Here is a 17,743-nt window from a genome sequence, read left to right as displayed (position 1 = left end):
TGACGTTCAGGCTTCTCTAATTATTCATTGTTGCATGTGAATTCTCCTGCTCCAAAAGCTGGATACAAAAAAAAAAAAGAACTAAAAAATCAGACCTAAGAACTTGAGGGAGACAATTCTGAAAGTCCGGACTGCTGCTCTTGTGCTTTTTTCCTTATCCAGTTTTTACATGGGACATATTGGAGAACTTCAGTTTCAAGTTGTCACTTAAGGCTTTGGTCAGAGTTATTCAAGGAGCTTTCCTTTTCTTTCAGAACTTGACATAAAAGTAACATCCTGAATTACCTCTCTATTGATACTAGTAAAATTAGGTGGCTTTGTGTGTTTGTAAATATATCGGAAATTAATTGAAGGTCAGAGCATGGACCATTATTTTTACTTTACTTGCTTTTCTTATTATTGATGTTTCACAAAAGCATTTTCTACTACCATCATGTCCAATAGAAGTTCATTTATATACTCCTCCTGCATCAGCCTTTACAAATAAAGGTCAACAAAGTTTAGTTGCCTGAGAAAGAGCATGCCATTTCTTTATCTCCTGCCTGCTCTGTATTTGGCAACTGACAGCTGATGAGTTGCCTCATGCAGAAGTTGCTTTTCCCCATTAAGGTTTCTGGAAAAAGCTCCAATATAGCATTCAAAGGCTTTGCTTTTTTATTCTGTCACCCAATTGATCTGATAACATGCAAGAAATTCAGTCTAGATATGTATGGATACTTTCTCCTTCACAGATTGTGTTAGTCCAGTAAGTGTATCTAGATGAGGAAATGGATTTTGTATAGTTATGGCTGTTAGTAGATTAATTTAGATAGATTAAATTAAGTTCAAAACTGCCAGCTAAAAATGATGTCTGTTACTTAACTTCTTTAGATCCCTCCTCTGTTGTGATGCCATTTGTGAGTAGAGGTAAAACAAGAGAGATGATGCCCACGTATCTATTCACAGTAGTATTTATCAAGGTCATGTCACTGCAGAGATTCAGGAAGGCATCTGATAAACCTGGGCATGTCTCTTGACAGAAACCTTGAAGCACTTTCAAGGAATATATCACTCAGACTTATCTGCAGTTGAACTTTAAGTTTTGAATTTGCTTTTGTGTACCACAGTTATGAGGTTTTTTGTGTTTTTTTTCCCACAAACTTGCTGTTGGTGTCCAAGTTGGTTGGTATGCTTTAAAATTCTTACCCTGTCTTCGAGGACAAATGGATTGTGCCCTCAAGTACAGAGGCAGATCTATGTAGGAACGTAAAGCTTTGTTCAAAATTAAATGCTTCTCTAGCATGTTGGTTAAAAACGTGTCAGGTGTACCAACACCTTCACTTGAAATTTTAGTCTAGAAAAATCCTTCCTGTTATTTTTTTTGTATGCTTATTGACTCAGAATGCTGCTTTATGATGTGATTTGTACAGCCTTAACCGTACTTTACAGTTCCAGTAGGCTTCAAGAAAAAAAAGTGGGAGATGTCATTGCTTGTACATGCTGACTTGAATGTGAACTTAATATAATGAAGTACCCTGTTGGCTCAGCTTCACCCACCTCCTAGCAGTAGTCTCATTGTTGCTTTGTTTCTACACTCATTTCTGTTGTCGGCCTCTGCTGATGCTATGGAGAGGAATTTCGAGTGGGAGCGTAGTACTGATTTTTCTTTGGAGGTTGATTTTTGCATAGTGCTATAGAGTAGCTCACAAATAACATTCAGAGTGAGACCACTGGCCATGGAGATGACAAGTATTGGTCAGCAAGGGAAGGAGAGTAGTTTTTAACAAACAAAGCCTTAATTTAAAATTCTCTTTGCTAATCCTATGCTGTTGTTTTTGCTACAAGTAACATATGAACAACAATCAAGAATTTAGTTTTACCAGGGAATTAGGCTGGGAAATTCAAGTGGTTTTTCTACGCATAAAGATTTCATCATTCTTAAGATGTGAAGCTGCACTGGGTTAGTTGGCCTGCAGGGCTGGTAGAACCATAGTAGTTGTGCATGTGCCTCAGTGCTCTCACACCTGTCAGTTTGTGCTGTTCATAACAGATAGCGCCGTTCGGAGTGAAGTACACCAGATGTGCACCCCTTACACTTCTAACAGTTCAATTATGCCATACTGTTTTCCAATTGTTTTTTAAGTTGATGTTGTAAAAGACAGAAGTTTAAATAAGGTGAAGTTTTATGGCAGATTTTTTTTTTTTAAATTTATTTGAGCCATTTCATATTTTCTTGAATAATTCCTAAGTGTGAAGCCAGTAGCAGAAAAGCAAAGTAAGCACCACCACATTTCATTGAGGTATCCCTTTCTCGGTCTTGTCTGTTGTCAGAATAGATGTTCTTATTTCATCAAAAGATGCAATAATACCATTAAAACAACTGACTGAAGCCTCCAACCCTTCTGTCTCAGTCTTGAAAGAAGTATTTTCAAAAATTAGGAAAAAAGCCGTTTTAGATGTCTGTGATTATTTCCATGTTTATTCAGATTCAGTGAATTGTTTTGGTTGATCAGGAATTGAAAAAGAAGACTTTTGTGTCCGGGCTGAAGAGGGATGGTTTTGTTAACAGCTGTAAACACTGAGGAATAAAGTACCATATTTGAAGTTATTTGCATCACTTGTGATTTTGGTTCCCTATGTCATATCTCCTGTGCTTGCAAGAAAGATTTGCTGCTGGTGATTTGAAATAATGGTGAAACGTGCTTGTATTGTAGGGAACAATACAGGAAATGTTCACCAGACAGGAGAGGGCCCAAATATATCCTGATTACATTATCTGGGGTTTTTGTTGAATCCGTCTCCATTGAAGGATATTCAGCTACAACTGACCTTAAACCCGTGCAATTTTCTTAGCTTATTATGTGATCATTACTTTTGTCTTTATGTAAACTAAAGAAAAACTTCACACAAGCAATGGGAGGTTTTCCTTTTTTGTTTTTTTGTTTCTTTCACTTTCACTTCTGTAATCCTGAAGCAAAACACGCCTTGCTGTGTACGTGCAAAGATTGGAGAGCAGCTTTGCCTGTAAATAGGAATGGTGGTTTTCAGTGCTCTGCACCCTTTTGTTCTTCACTCCCCTCCCTCAGATATTTTGATGTTCACTACCGGACATAAAAACATAAATGAGATACAGTCTTTTGAGTTCTGCGGTGAGGTAAAAAATAGCAAACATTGGGGATGATGCGATGCTACCAGCCCTAGTAGAAATTACAGAAGCCTTGTTTAAGTGTACATGTCATGCTGTAGAGTCTTTTGAAAACTGGTGTCCTTAACAAAAGCAAGATATTGTGCTAATGAAGAATTGTACTCGGTAATACCTTGAACGGTGTAATGGCAAAACAGCATCTGTATTGTCTCAGCCACTAAATGCTGAAATAATTTGAAGATGCCCAGCTTCCCAAGTTCTCTCAGTGTCCTCAGGCTCAAGAATATAGAAAGGTTGGCTTGAGACTCATGTATATCAGCTCAGTCCTGCAGGAGTGTCGCAGATGGAAAGGAAAATGAATAGATGTTGTTCAGGTTTCTTTCAGATACAAACTCAGAGGCAAGGTATGATTTTAATATTTTTTTTTCTAATATAAATATGAAACTGAAATCTTACACTTCATATAATATAAATGCTTACGGTCTGTACACTTTTCCAATCTTCTTCAATAGCATTGAAACAAAAAAATGGGATCTCTGTAGAGATGGGTCCCAACATTGTAACAGGTTACTACTGGAACAAAGAATTCCAAGTGGTAACATTGTTTTGTATTTCCAAAAGCTTACGTGAGCTATTTTAAAGGGCGTTGTCTTCAGTATTAAATTCAGCTCTGGCCTTTTCATTGTTAGATCATTCAGTCTACTTACTTTCATCTTTTAAGGATCAGAATTCACACTTAAAAAATGAACAGTGGGTGGGGTAGGGACACATTTCATTTTTTCTTCCTTTCTGTATGTATATGAAACACAGCTGAGCCTGGAGAAAGAATAAAGGTGAGTGCTTTTCATTTATATTAACTGTGATAAGACGAGTTTTAAACAGTGTTCAATACTAGTGCTTGCTGGTAAGTTCTCTAAAGAGCACTTAGTACTTATTCATTGTATCTTTTTTCCCAGCATAAAGTAGCAGTAGGATCAACAGAGATGTGGATGATTTTTGCTCAGTAACTTTGTCGGTTTCAGCAGTATCCCTGTACAGTCATTATTTTTGCTATTAACACTATTATTTCATGCAGCAAAAAAGGAAGTTGCAAAGTAATAACAAGGGACTACCACCAAAACAAAGCAACAACAACAAAGTATTGCAGGAGGCTTTGGGCAAACATCCTGAAGGTGTTTGGAGAGCTTTGAAATTTTCCAGGTATCAACTAATTTTTCTGAAGCAGGAAGTTTTCAGCATATGTGAAGTATCCCATATGGATTCTGTAAGATGATCCTGCATCAGGGTGGGTTCAAATCATTCCAATTGCTTACAGGAACGGGGTGACAGAAAAGTAAGTTTTAATCTTAGGCTGTACAAGTCTACAGTCTTGACTTGATTCTGAGCATTAAGTACTTAACATTACTAACACAGTAACCTTTGGGTCAGCTATCGATGGTAGGGAAATTCCAAATATTGACTTGTTAATTTGCTCCTCTTTTACCCACCAGAGCAGGCAAAGTGTGTGTGCATGTGTGTGTGTATTGTGTGTGTATTTATATGCATACACACACACACACAGAGAAATTCGGTTAGAACTGAAACCAAAAGCAAGCAGTTACCTCAGATGCACAAGATTTGCCAAATTTTGCTGCTCTTGTAAGGTATTTTCTAAATGCACTGAAATATTTCCAACATTTATCCTGTTCCCTTTAATTGTTGAAGAAATAGACTTTTATCTGCTAATTGTGTATGAGAAATACTTCTTACTGCAGTCCTACAGAGAGGGCAAAAATCAGGAAACTCGCAGAAAATCGGCAAAGCAAATGTGATTTGAAAGCCACTTTGCTTCAGTGATCAAAGTGCAATCTCATGTTAACTGTTAATAATTCAGGCTTAGTGTACAAGGAACAAAAGTTTCACAAACTTCACAACAGCAAGGTTTGTCATATGCATTTAAATTCCTTACAGATCATGTTTATTTACAGTAAGATAACAGAAGGTCTACAACTACTATTACTACTACTCTCCCCCTTCATTTGTTTTTATTTAATCATGGATGCAAACACAACTCAAGTTCTAAGCAGGAACTTAGAACCAGTAGATTAGGAAGTAGTTTCAGCCTGACTTGAAAAAAATAAATAAATTATTAGTATACTTGACAATTAATGACTGTAAGCTGGAAACAGAGCATACGTTTATGCCACTGAACACAAAGCACACCATGCTATTATAAGGGGTCAATTAAAAGCGTTTAGTCTGTCGTGGATTTTGTAAACTAAGCTGTAAGTTTTGAGGAGCACTGAAGTATATCACAGAATTACAGAATGTCAGGGATTGGAAGGGACCTCAAAAGATCATCTGATCTGACCCCCTGCTGGAGCAGGAGCATATGTTGTTAATAGATATGTTAGTTTTAGTTTGTGCTTTATAAATGTTCAGTGATGTCCCTTTTTGATAAAAGCAAGTGAGTTTTATACAGCTGTAAGAATTATCATGAAATGCAAATGACGTTTTAAGGTTGGCTTTTATGATTAAAAGATTCACCAGTAAGTTGAAAGATATGTCATTCCTTGACAGTATGTACACAGAATAGTTTTAGAAAACTACATTACGTCCCTAGCACCTTTCACTGTACAAAATCTACACACATAAGAGCACAGTCACCTTGACTCTTCACCTAAAGTGCGTGTGAAATCTATGAGAGAAAATGAAGAAATCCTGGTTAGAACCATAAGATGTTAGAAACTGGAATACAGTGTCCACTGCATTGAGATTGCTATGCAGTTTCCTTCATAATATGGTCTTTAAGGTTCTACTCAGATGTTACAACACTGGTATCCACTTTGATATTAGAAAAAGTAATCAATGTTATCCCGTATCTACAGTACAAGGACAGCAAGCTATCCCTTAAGCCCAATGAGTAGGGCTATGTTTTCCAAGCTGTAACCTGGAATACTGAAATGGAAGCAGAATTCACTCTAAGCTCTCTAGTCTCATATTTTACCATAAAGAAGTTTTAAAACATTTGTCAGTATGCCCTATTGAAGTCTAAAAATCAGCTTAACTACTTATATTAATATTCTTGCTAAACTCTAGAAATTAAGATGACTACGTAATGTTTTTAATTGGTTTCAGCCACAATGAGAAAGAACTCTCTTTCTTAATGAAATACATCTACAGCTTTACTTAAATGCTTATCTCTATTGAACATTTGTTTCTACAAACCTGAATTTGGGCCAAATCTGAAGTGAGAGTCTTATGAGTAGTTACTTAGAACACTTGTAGAGTGAGATGTGCAGCCAAGTCACTGTAGAATTCACGTGGTCAGCATGTACATAAGCTTTAGGAACAGTGTCGCTCCTTTAAAAAACAATCCCAGAAGATACTGAGTTCATTGTGCAGATGATGTTAACATACCTTAAATTGAAGGGATTCATTTACAGACTTAGAAGTGTTTTCAACAGGGAAATGTCTAGAATAAAGAGAGTATTTCTGTTTTAAAATCCTTTGGATTGTCTTTCCAGTTCACTTGGTAAAGCAGCTTTATCACAGTCGTTCCCTTCAGTCTTACATTCTTCCATAAGAAACTTCCCCTCATCTGCTAGGAGCAGTCTTTGTGTTGTAGGTTGTCGATAACGTGATTTCTTCTCTGAATCGTAAGAGATTCAATTGTTTTATGTGCCTGTTCCAGTTGCATCCTTAAACCTTCATTGTCTGCCTTTAGAATATTTCTTTCCTAAGGAAACAAAAGAAATAAAGAATGGCATTTGATTTTACATTCGTTTCAGGATTGCCTGGTTGTGCATATAGGTTGAATGGTGTAAACATCAGTTGGTGTAGCTCTTAGCAGTAGGGAACCAGTAAGTTTAATTCAGGGCTATGAAAATGGTATTTGTTTTGTTTTTCCTGGGGGAGGGCAGCAGGCCTAGATATTTATATACATACATGTTTTTTTCTTTCCTGAACCAAAATGCTGGGAGGTAAATAGGGACTATGCGCTGAATATAATTTGATCTTAACAAATTCTTATAGTACCCCTCCTGTCTGTTTCTAAGACTGTAATAAGTCCAGAAAACTCAATAGGAATGTGGCCATCGTTTTGTCTCTGTGGTACAGATTTGTGCTTTAGGGACTGTCTGCTACATGCTATAGCAGTTACAAAAATAAAAATACTGATCATGTGCTCTGTGAATGCAAAACTGAAAAGCATGGACTGTGAATTTTAAAGGCAAATATAATAAATAGACTATTCTGAACCTGAGCTACAGAAATATCTAGTGAGGTATGTAAAATGCAAGATAGAATTAAATGAAACTACTGTACTGAATATATAAAGATAGTGGTCTGGCTCTTATGTGGAAAATGTCAGTTTCATTGTTTCTTTAAAGATGGGTCCTATTAAAATTTTATGGAAGCTGTTAAAAGTATTCACAACAGTTAGATTAGGACAAACTTATTTTTATAGCTTATTAGCCCAAAATGAGGCCATGTCATGAGTTGTTAAGTAACCAGGAATACAGACACAAGATAAGTGTCAAGACAAAGCTTTATTGCTTTTCACATTCAGCAGCAGTCACTGCTTATTGATGTTACTGGCCTGGAATTTAGACATGATGTTAAAAATCCAGACTTCAAGTAGATTAAAAAACTGAGAAACCTGATGGAGGTATGATTATTTCACCCTGTTTTGCTCTGATTTCCTTTAAAAATATGTAAATCTATAAGTATTTATGTGGCTCTTAGAATTTAAGTTATGCAAAATCTTCTTTCTTAGAAGAAGCATGGCATCTTACTATCCTTTCAAAGCTCTTCCTTTTAGAAGCTTTGATTTATTCCTGTTGCTTATTATTTCAAGCCAAATGAGGAGCTTCAATCAAGTTGTTCTAGATTGGTTTAGTACATATCTTTACATTGCTTCATTATATAGGAGGAATCAAGACATGCAACGCATAACAGAAGATGCTGTATTGTAGAAAATTTGAAGCTTATGCACAGAGCTGGTTTACGAACATTGTAATCTACGAGGAAAGGAACACAGGTGACTAACTCCATTTTAGTTAAAATGTATATTTTTAACTAAAAAATGTTAAAAATGTGAGATTTACAATTCTTTATTTATCTCATGTGCATCTCTCTGAATGTTTTCTATTTCTGCGTTCTCCACAGAGCTGGGAATTTCAGGTTTTGGCTAACGTTGCTGTTTTAAATTTGTATTAGAGGTCATTAGGTACCAATATTTTTGTTAAGGAAGTGTTTATCTGGTTCAACATAATGCTGTACGTAAATAGAATACTGTCAAACATGTTAAGACACTAATTCAGCATTCCCAGTCTTGTATTACATGTGTGGGAGACAGTTCTTTAAAAATAACTCGTTTAATGGATTAATATCTTGTCTTAAACAACCGGACTGTGGTCACAGACTTGCTTGTCACTTCTAAGTGACAGGGATCAATATAATCATAGCAAAGTCTTCAGAACATATTCCCTAAGCCCTATACTACTACTTAAATTTCTATTTGAGGTGAAGCATTGCTGGAGGTAAAGTGACTAAAAATTCATTATGTCTCTCATGGATTGTTCTGGCAATTAATTATACTTGAGAACAGTGTCAGAATGATGTCTCCCCACACAGCCACATCCTCATGCTCTAAATACTTTACAGTACTGGTGTGTAAAGCCAAATTTGTTCCACTACATACATACCCGCTCAAGTTCCTGGTATGAGGGCTTATAGCTCTGATGCTCGCGATGATCCTCCTTCATTTTCTGGCTGGAGTCCTTGTTTTCCCATTTAACATATGCTTTTTTACGGCTCAGTAATGGGCTTGGACGTGGGGATGTTGGGATAGGCTGAAGATAAGGATTTTCTAGTATCTTTTTCTCTTTCTTCTCCATTGACTTATGCAATACATCAGCAGCCAGCAGTGTGGAATCTGTCTGTATACCTTTATGAACTACGGCTGGTTTCAGTCTTACTGAGATTTTCTGAGCCGAGGAACCCATGAGCATAATAGTTCGGTCCTTGCTGTCTTCATTGTGTTCTACTACTCCATTTGGAAATGTGAATGGCCCTTCTTCATGTCCTATAGAATATATATGGTAAATTGAGTCAAGAAGTGTTGTGGGTTCCTACCACAAAGATACGTAAGTAAACTGACTTTAAATTCCACGTTGAAATGTTAGAATTGCAACAGCACAGCTTCCTTAATGCAACAATGGTGGTAAAAACAAGCATACCAAGACCTGCTTGTTACAAGATGGAAGAGTTAAGGGAACCTGGCAACTCTTCATTTCATGGCATTTAAGTTCTCATGAGAATCTGGCCAAAGAGTTACCCAGTTCTTGTGGAATTTGTGCACCTTACATTATTTAGTGTGAGGAGAGACTTCCCAGAAAGTTTTTATTTACCCAAGACTTTAACTAGAATCCATAGTTATAGTTAGTAGGCTGATAACTCTGTAACTAACAAAACTCAAAACACTGCATTACAACTATTCTTTAAAATAAAAGAAACAACATAAAAATTATCTAGATCTTTCGAGCTTTTTAATGTGACCTTTCCTCACCATGGAATTGCTCTTTAACTGCTACTGTGCAGAGGCTTGAAGCAAGAGCAGATGTTGGGCTGCTGTCTGCAACAGAAGCTTTGTGTCTTCTCTTGCACTCTATTACAATCAGGTCTTTGCATTGCTTGTGACAATTCATTCCACAGTCTGTAAACAAATCAAAGTTTACACAATTCAGTGTTGCTGTTGTAGTATTTAAGATGATCTCTCATACTGAGTTTCCTACCCAAGAAGCAGGGAAATGTTTGTCAACTCTACATGGATTACCTGAAACAACATAGACTAAGAAGTCAGCTGAATCCTGGTGCTATATACACCTCAAAGGCCTTTTCATGTTGAAAAAATCAAATAGCAACAGTCAGTTGCAACAGATTTTCTGCCTGAGGTAGAAAACCCTGCAAAATACTTCTGAGTCTGTTATACAGTTGTCACAGAGAGTTGATGTTCTCATCCAGCAGAACGGAAGGGTCTGTTCCTCAGCCCTTTGGATTCAGTGAAGATTTGCAAAGGGTAGAACAGTTCCTTCAGCCTTGCATTTCTTTTAGAGTATCTTTCTGCCATCTTTTTATTAAGCTGGCCTTCTCCTTGAGGAGCCAGATTAAATAGGCTCATAAGGATTAATCTTGGAATGATCAGGGCTGTTTTTTTACTGTTTTGTTTTGTTTTTGTCATTTTCCACTAATTATGTATTAAATTTAACAAACGATAAAGATTCTTACCTTTGCATCTGTATCCTTGTTTAATTACTCCCCATAGCTGAAATTCAGACAAATAGAAAGACTATTTATTTCTGCACATTTGATACCTCCAGATATACAAATCCACTAAAAGCTCCGCTCAGTTCTGAAATCTGAGCACCACCAGAGTACTTTGTTTTTCTTTTGTTTTGTTTTTGTTTTACTTTTAATGGTAAAATCAAAATATGAGACATCTACCTCTTTAGCAAACAATATTTATACATATGTTCCTTTATCGCAAGCAAAATAGCTTGACCTAGTCTCTAATTAATGCATCAGCCCAAAGTAAAGCTGTGGAACTGGAGTAGATGGAGAACTGCGTATCGTCACTCTTGTTTGATCCCAGCTAAGCTGGGGAGCAGTAGGAGTCAGTTTTACCAACTCTTCTAATGCTAGGCAGGAATCATGTCACATCTGTACCAGACATGAGTTCATAACATGATGGGATATCCTGAGTTGGAAGGGACTGACAAGGATGGTTGAGTCCTTGCTCCTTATAGGATCACCCAAAATTCAAACCATATTTCTGACAGCATTATCCAAATGGTGAATCTATCCCAATGTCCAGCCACCCAGTGGTGAAGAACCTTTTCCTAACACCTCAACTGACCCTCCCCTGACACAGCTCCATGCTGTTCCCTCAGGTCCTGTCGCTGTCAACAGAGAGCAGAGATCATTGCTACCCCTCTGCCCCCTCTGAGGTGCTGCAGGCTGCCATAAGGCCTCCCCTCAGCCACCTCTGTTCTGGGCTGAATAAACCAAGGGGCCTCAGACACTCCAAATCTGTTGCCTTCCAGTCACTTCAGCTTTTTCATAGCCCTCCTTTGAATGGTCTCTAATAGTACAAGTTCTAACTGCTCAGTGGAGTGGAAGCCTCCTAATTTGGAAGTCTTGTCAAACACAAGAAAGGAGCTGCATTTAAGCACATAATACTACAAGAAGGTGATGTATAAAATGCACATTACATAGCTATGTGGGCAGCAGACTGGTTTTCTTTGAAGGTTCACTGGTGTTTTATATAGGTTAATTTCAGTAGGTTACAAGACGTAATTATGCAATAAAAGCAGGCATTTTTCCAGACAATATTAACATAATTTGCTTTCAATTAAAATAATAATAATAATAATAAAGGAGAGCTTACAAATCCAGCACAGTTGTCACAGAAAGTAGGTCTTAAGTAAGTGGTCTCCTGAAAGTTGTGAGAAAAGCCAAGTCCTAATTTGGAATAGATTGAGCTAGCCCTCATAAAGTAAGCAGTTATTTCATCCCTGCTAATCAGACCTTCCCTGAAAATAAACAAGAAAAGTTGTTTGTGAAGCATCTGTTTTCTTAAAAGCATAAGAATTAAACATACCTACTCTTCTCTCATACAGTTTATAATGGCAATACCTCAATTGACCAAAACCTACAATGATATCAGCAATTTTGTCAACTGGTCCCTATGTTTACAGAAGTTTCTCTGCACATTATAATTGCAGCCTGTAAGGATAAATGAATAATCTGCCTATGAGATGCAACGTCAAAACTATTTCATAGTTTTATTGATATTATTATCAGTTTTATTATTTGGCATCTTAAGGCACTAAGAAGAATGTTCTTAATTTTTCCAAAAAATACATTAGCCAATTCTCTGTTTTTGAGGGACAAATCCATTTCTGGAAGGTTATTCAGTGGTACATACGGAGTGTCATTTAAAAACACATTGTTTTTCTTTTATCTGAATTCTTCCTGCTACATAAACCACTGCTGTAAGCTCATTCACAAAACATCTGAATGATGCTTTTGTCAGTTACGTTTTCACTTTGTAGATGGAGAGGACGATTTTACGATCTTAGTGATAAAAGAAGAGAAAACAAAACAAACAAGCCAGGTTTTATAAGCTGAACTGGGTGAAAAGAGATTTATGAGTACTCACGAGTCCTTAGCCATTACACAAAATGAGAATGGAAAACTGGCTGCTATCTTTTCAAATTCCTCTTGAGAAATGTAACCATCCTGATCGTGGTCGTAATTTTTGAAGACAGACTGTATAAGATAATAACAGAATAGTTTATAATGAGGATAGAAGCTATTATATTGCCACTTCAGAAACTGTCAGCAATATTTAGAGGACTCTTTCCCACTTTCCCTCAATATCTATTAAATAGCTGCTTTTTTTTTTTTTTTTTTTCTTAATTTTTCAGGGTTTTTTTTTTTTTTGCTCGAGTCTAAAGAGGCCTTATGACTTCTTGATTTTTAGGAAAATGCAGATAGGTCAATACAGACATAACTGAATGGTTCACTACACAAGACTGCCTCTTACACAGTTTGTTCCAAAAGTAATGCCTCTATGTATTTCCATGGAAACAACTGCAGACAGAAAGAGCACAATAACACTATTTGAAAGAACAAGTTCTCAGCTACAAAACACTATTTCTAACCTGGTTGCCACCATTAGCTATGCATTTTCACCAGCTGGGAAAGGGAGCCTGCATGCCATGCTCATAAAAATCTGCACCAGCAGAGCCGACCCACTGTTTCTCAGCTGCTATGACATTGCCACTGCTGACACACTCCACCCACCACCTCACTGTGCTCACATTCCCTGTTTAGTCTGCATAAACATTCAGCAAGCATCAATGAATGTCCGTGTGTGCCAATTCTTCTGCATGGGGGAAATCAGGGATACACCACTGCTCCATATGCACTTCCATGTCAAATGCCATTTTCTGAGACACCCCCTCCTCTGCCGTCTGTCACTTGGCAACAAAATGGAATGGAATGTTGGAATTGGAATGTTCAGCCTCTACTGGCTCAACCAGCATTCACCTCTGATGTCATGGACCAACATAAAATAGCAGGCATTACTTTCAGAGCAGACCCCATAGTTTCTCTTTAAGATCGTTACTAAGGTCTACATATACAACTTGTGCTAATGCTTTCAGTGATGATCTCTATACAAACCATTGCAGCTGCCTGGCTTACTTGATCAGGTTAATGTTATGTGAGAATCAGTTATATGAAGATTTATTTCAACTTGGGAATGACATTACTGACTGCAGCAAGAACTATATATAGGACAAATTTAGGAATATGCCCCAAAACAGTATGCACTTATCAAGGGATAACAAGCAATATTATAAGCCTTTAGAAGAAAAAGATGATGCAGCAATATGAAGAAAATCTTTACCTCTCTCCATTTTTCTGTTTTGAAATCAATGATGAATAAAACTGATGACCCAAATGAGTATAAAAGCAATGGCTGCTCTAACAAAGCTGTTGAGAGGTCTGCTTCCAGAGTCCACCAGTAAAACTTGGCAGTTAAGACTACAACTGAGATATAAGGTAAATTGTCTGACCATACTTACATCCACCATCCTCTGAACATGTTTGCTGACTGTTTTTGGATCAGGTTTTGGGGCTACTCCTGAGGCCCAGTCTGCAACTACTGGTGGTCTGGAAGGTGTCAAAGGCTACAATAAATTGAATGGGACTTTATTAGTACCACACTAAAATATTTTTGATATTATACTTCTTTCAATTCTGACAATGGACTATGAAATACAGGACTGCAGAAATGGCATGACTGACACATAATCATATTTTTGATAATTTTGTCATAGTTCAGACAAAGCACTTCCCTGAGCTGTCTTTTCTTTAACTGTCACAATTCACTAAACCATAAACTCACAATCTTTTCCAAAACAGGAACAAAAACTGCAGGATAAAACTTACGTGTTTGATCATTCGAATCGCACAAGAGATCTTAACTTAAAAGAACCAGTATCAGTTGTCAAGATGGAGCCTGATGTCTCTGTACAAGCAGTAGCATTTGTGTTTCTGTTAGGAAACCAGATATGGCAGCAAGTCTCACATAGACCCTCCGTTATGCTTTATCATCAGCCAAACTATGCTTTAATGGATTTTACTGCATTTTGCTCCATTTTCAGTTTTGCTCAAAATAAAATAAAATGAATACAAGAGATAAAAATTGCATTATTCATAAAGATATTTTGTTAAGAATCTGGAAATGTCCTTACAGCGGCTCGGTGACTTCTTGGCTCTCGTGCATATGAAAGCTCATAAATTTCATCTTCTGTGTAGTACAAATCAAGGGACAGCTGAAAATAAACAGAACATTAGCTTAATCCCAGACCAGTTACTACTACTTGATTTACTTGTTCCTGACATGCATTTGTATTTTTTGATAGATTGGTGTTTAATGTTTGCACCTATGGAAAAAATAAATAATAATCTGCACAAGTGTTGACCATGATTTGGAATGGATGCATTTCTAAGTTCCAGTCTTTTGCTGTCATTGACTGGAAATCTGTAACATTAACACTGCAAGTGACTGTAGGCATAACTATCAGCATGCAGTTACTGCCACGATGTATAGATAATCTTTCACACCATGTAAGCACCAGTCCAAAGACATTCAACATCAACTTTAATTCTCAGGAAACATGTCACTAAACCAGGCTGAATCAAGAAGTGCATGATGAGGATAAAAGACAGACGTATATATTTATATTTATATTTATATTTAGTACAGAGAGAATGTATGCTACTGTTGTGGGACAGAAATAAATGTTTTCTTTTATAGAAATAATTGGAAGCATGCTGCCCATGTGGTATTTCTACCCTTGCTACTTGGCAAATCAGCATTGCTAACCTAATATAATTCTCTACTTAGTTCAGTTTGAGGTAATTGAAAATCATTTTTAAAACTGAAGTATTTCTCTCTTCCAATAGACTTACCGTAAGCAAATGAACAAGGTCCATGTTAGCCTCCAGGGGAAGTGGCATTTCCTGGAGTTGTATAAGCTCATTTATGTGATTATAGAGAGAGTACAGTTTGCATATGTTAATTTTTTTGTCCTCTAAGTAATCTGGCATGGCTTCATGAAGTGATATCAAGTCTTTCAAGTGGACCCCAAGGATTGGGATCTTAAAGTTAGTGCACTCATTATAAGCACGTCGATAACAGTCATAGTTTCTATAAGATGAAAGCAGTTCTGTCATTTCATTAAACACCTAAAAAAAAAAAAAAAAAAGAAAATAGTCAAAAATAAAATAAAAACCATCAAAACTCTTTCTAATCTATGTTATCTGTCTATAATGCCAGTCTTGCTATATTCTCTATTTAGTCGATGGAAAAAAAATACAACCCTCTCAAATCAAGATGTGTCTGCAGATTTCATGTCTCTGGCCTTCCCAGAAGCAAGCATCTTCACCTTAAAATATGCAATGTAATTCTCTGGCTTCCAAGTCACCAGTTGGAATTGCCACCTGAAAGTCCTGGCAGAGAAACCCTACACTGTGCCATTAAAATATAGCCAGAATTCTTACAGTGTGTAGGAGTAATGTTTGTAAATTTGAAGTGACAAAAAAATCAGGAGTGGGGAAACTCTTCCTTTTTTTTCCCCCCTCTGCTCTATCTGTCATGTCTAACAAAGTAAGCTTGCTTATTTTTGTGTGAAGTGAGCAAAGAAAAGTTTAAATGATTTTTAAAAGTTACAATACCAACCTTAATTACATCATGAGGAACACATGAGCTCGTTTCCTTGAGTCTGGAAATGGAACTGTGACAGAGACCTCCTATCACTGCCATTAACGTGTTGAAATTCTGCAACTGGTGAAGCTTCTGTGTTGATATACAAACAAGCAGTATTTATTATTTAAAGCTTTAAGTTGTTCCATATGTACATCCAAATTCTGCATTTCCTCTGTTACTGAGGAACAAAGTCTTAGAAGTTTTGTACCATTTGACTTCATTCACTTTGGTACTGAAATTATGATTTTGATGAGTGTGATTTTTACCTGTTCTACTGTTATTAGATGATAATAATTCTGCATATAAAGCAAATCTTCAAAGGACTCCTCAGTATTTCTCCCTCTTCCCACAGTCTGCAATAACACTGTGCAATCTATCACTTATGGTCGCAGATGGATTAGTATGCAAAAAACATCAGTAGAACAATAGCTTTGCTTCTATCACATGAAGCATAAGGAAAAGCAATTCTACTTATGGTCAAAGTCATCACAGCAGTTCATACATTGGAATGACAGGTATTTTCAGATTGACATTTCACAAGCTGATTTAAAAATATGTATAAATCTCATTTGTCATTGAAAATGTTTTCTTCAGAATGAATAGGAGAAAGCCATAGAGACGCTGAAGATACTGTGTGTGTGGGAACTGTCTGGTCACAGACTGAACCAGTAATTGAGCACCTGGAGAAAGGGTGTGGCCAGCCCTGGGAGCACAGCTGCAAGCAATTTACTTATGCAAACAAAAGGGGTGGACCATGGGTTTCAAACCTCATTTAAGGGCTGGCAGCCACAAAGGACACATCTCTACTATGGGACTGTTTTCCTTGGGAGTTTCCAGTGGGCCCTGATGCTGGAAGGAGGTAAGTGATTCCTTCCTTATTAGTAGACTGACTGCTAATTTTCTTGGGAGCTCTGAAACTGGTTTAAGGCAACTATGTCTGCTGCTGCCTCTTCTTAGGGTGTAATGTATGAATACCTGGTGTAAGACCACAGCACTGCCCAAATATGCTTCCTATATGTATGAAATATGAGATTACTGCCAACTACTTTCTCAGTTGATGGTGGGGGTGGAAAAACTAAGACTGTTTCAGAGGAAGTGGAAGTATCATGTATCAAAACTTAACTGACCTGTGCAACATGAATGAACTTGATAAATACTTCAGCTCGAAGCTGTGGTGTTGGTCTACTGAGGACCATTAGCTGCACCCACTGAGAGATACCATTGCAAAGAGCAATTGATCTTTCCATTGTTGGATTCTCTTTCACACAGCTATTCACAATGTAGCTCTGATAATCTGAGAACTCAAAAATAAATAAATAAAAATAAAAAAATTCTACAATAATAATACAAATAAACAGTGAAGAACAAGAAAATCAGTGAACCTTAAGCGTTCATAAGTTTGAACCCTCTCCGTTGTTCTTTTCAAAGCAGTAAAGCTCATAGCAATGGAATTAAAATAATCTTCATCATTTATATCACATTGTTGCATCATGCATATCTCACAAGCCTTCGACTTCTCCCAGCATTACTGGCTCCACAGATTCACTGAATCTGGTTCTCTGTGAGGAAAATTATGCTTAAAATTCAGTTTAATCTGGTAATTCAGTGATAGTTTAAGTTATAGGAACATACATTGGAAATATAACACTTCTGCCTTAAACTATTCTAATCAAATTAAGTTCTATAAGATTTTCATAAAACTGAGATTAGATTTGTTAACAAAAAGGACTACAGAGTCTCTATTTTTTTCATGTATATTGTGAGATTTTCTTATTTAACCAAAGTGACCTGAAATA

General features: G+C 36.8%; 1 protein-coding gene across 5 annotated transcripts in view; it reads right to left on the bottom strand.

Annotated features, from left to right (window-relative positions):
• Positions 1-3,531: 3,531 nt before the first annotated feature.
• The window catches only part of RASGRP1 (RAS guanyl releasing protein 1), a 32,174-nt gene continuing 17,962 nt past the window's right edge, over positions 3,532-17,743 (bottom strand). Inside the window, exons 7-17 of one of the 5 annotated variants that reach the window (XM_015864822.3) lie at positions 17,075-17,248; positions 15,921-16,037; positions 15,152-15,427; positions 14,431-14,511; positions 13,759-13,863; positions 12,327-12,436; positions 11,553-11,697; positions 10,394-10,430; positions 9,675-9,821; positions 8,812-9,191; positions 3,532-6,842 (exon numbers count right to left, since the gene is read on the bottom strand). In XM_015864822.3, the coding sequence (XP_015720308.2) occupies positions 6,708-6,842; positions 8,812-9,191; positions 9,675-9,821; positions 10,394-10,430; positions 11,553-11,697; positions 12,327-12,436; positions 13,759-13,863; positions 14,431-14,511; positions 15,152-15,427; positions 15,921-16,037; positions 17,075-17,248 (1,707 nt within the window). In that variant the 3' untranslated portion in view covers positions 3,532-6,707. Of the gene's footprint in view, positions 6,843-8,811; positions 9,192-9,674; positions 9,822-10,393; positions 10,431-11,552; positions 11,698-12,326; positions 12,437-13,758; positions 13,864-14,430; positions 14,512-15,151; positions 15,428-15,920; positions 16,038-17,074; positions 17,249-17,743 lie in introns of those variants that run through there. The other 4 variants (XM_085550370.1, XM_085550371.1, XR_014947162.1 and 1 more) reach the window with 4 other exon arrangements.

Source organism: Coturnix japonica, chromosome 5 (genome assembly GCF_054131305.1).
Source record: "Coturnix japonica strain WE chromosome 5, WE-NBRP24, whole genome shotgun sequence".
NCBI classification, from domain to species: domain Eukaryota; kingdom Metazoa; phylum Chordata; class Aves; order Galliformes; family Phasianidae; genus Coturnix; species Coturnix japonica.
This window is presented reverse-complemented; position numbering and strand designations above follow the sequence as displayed.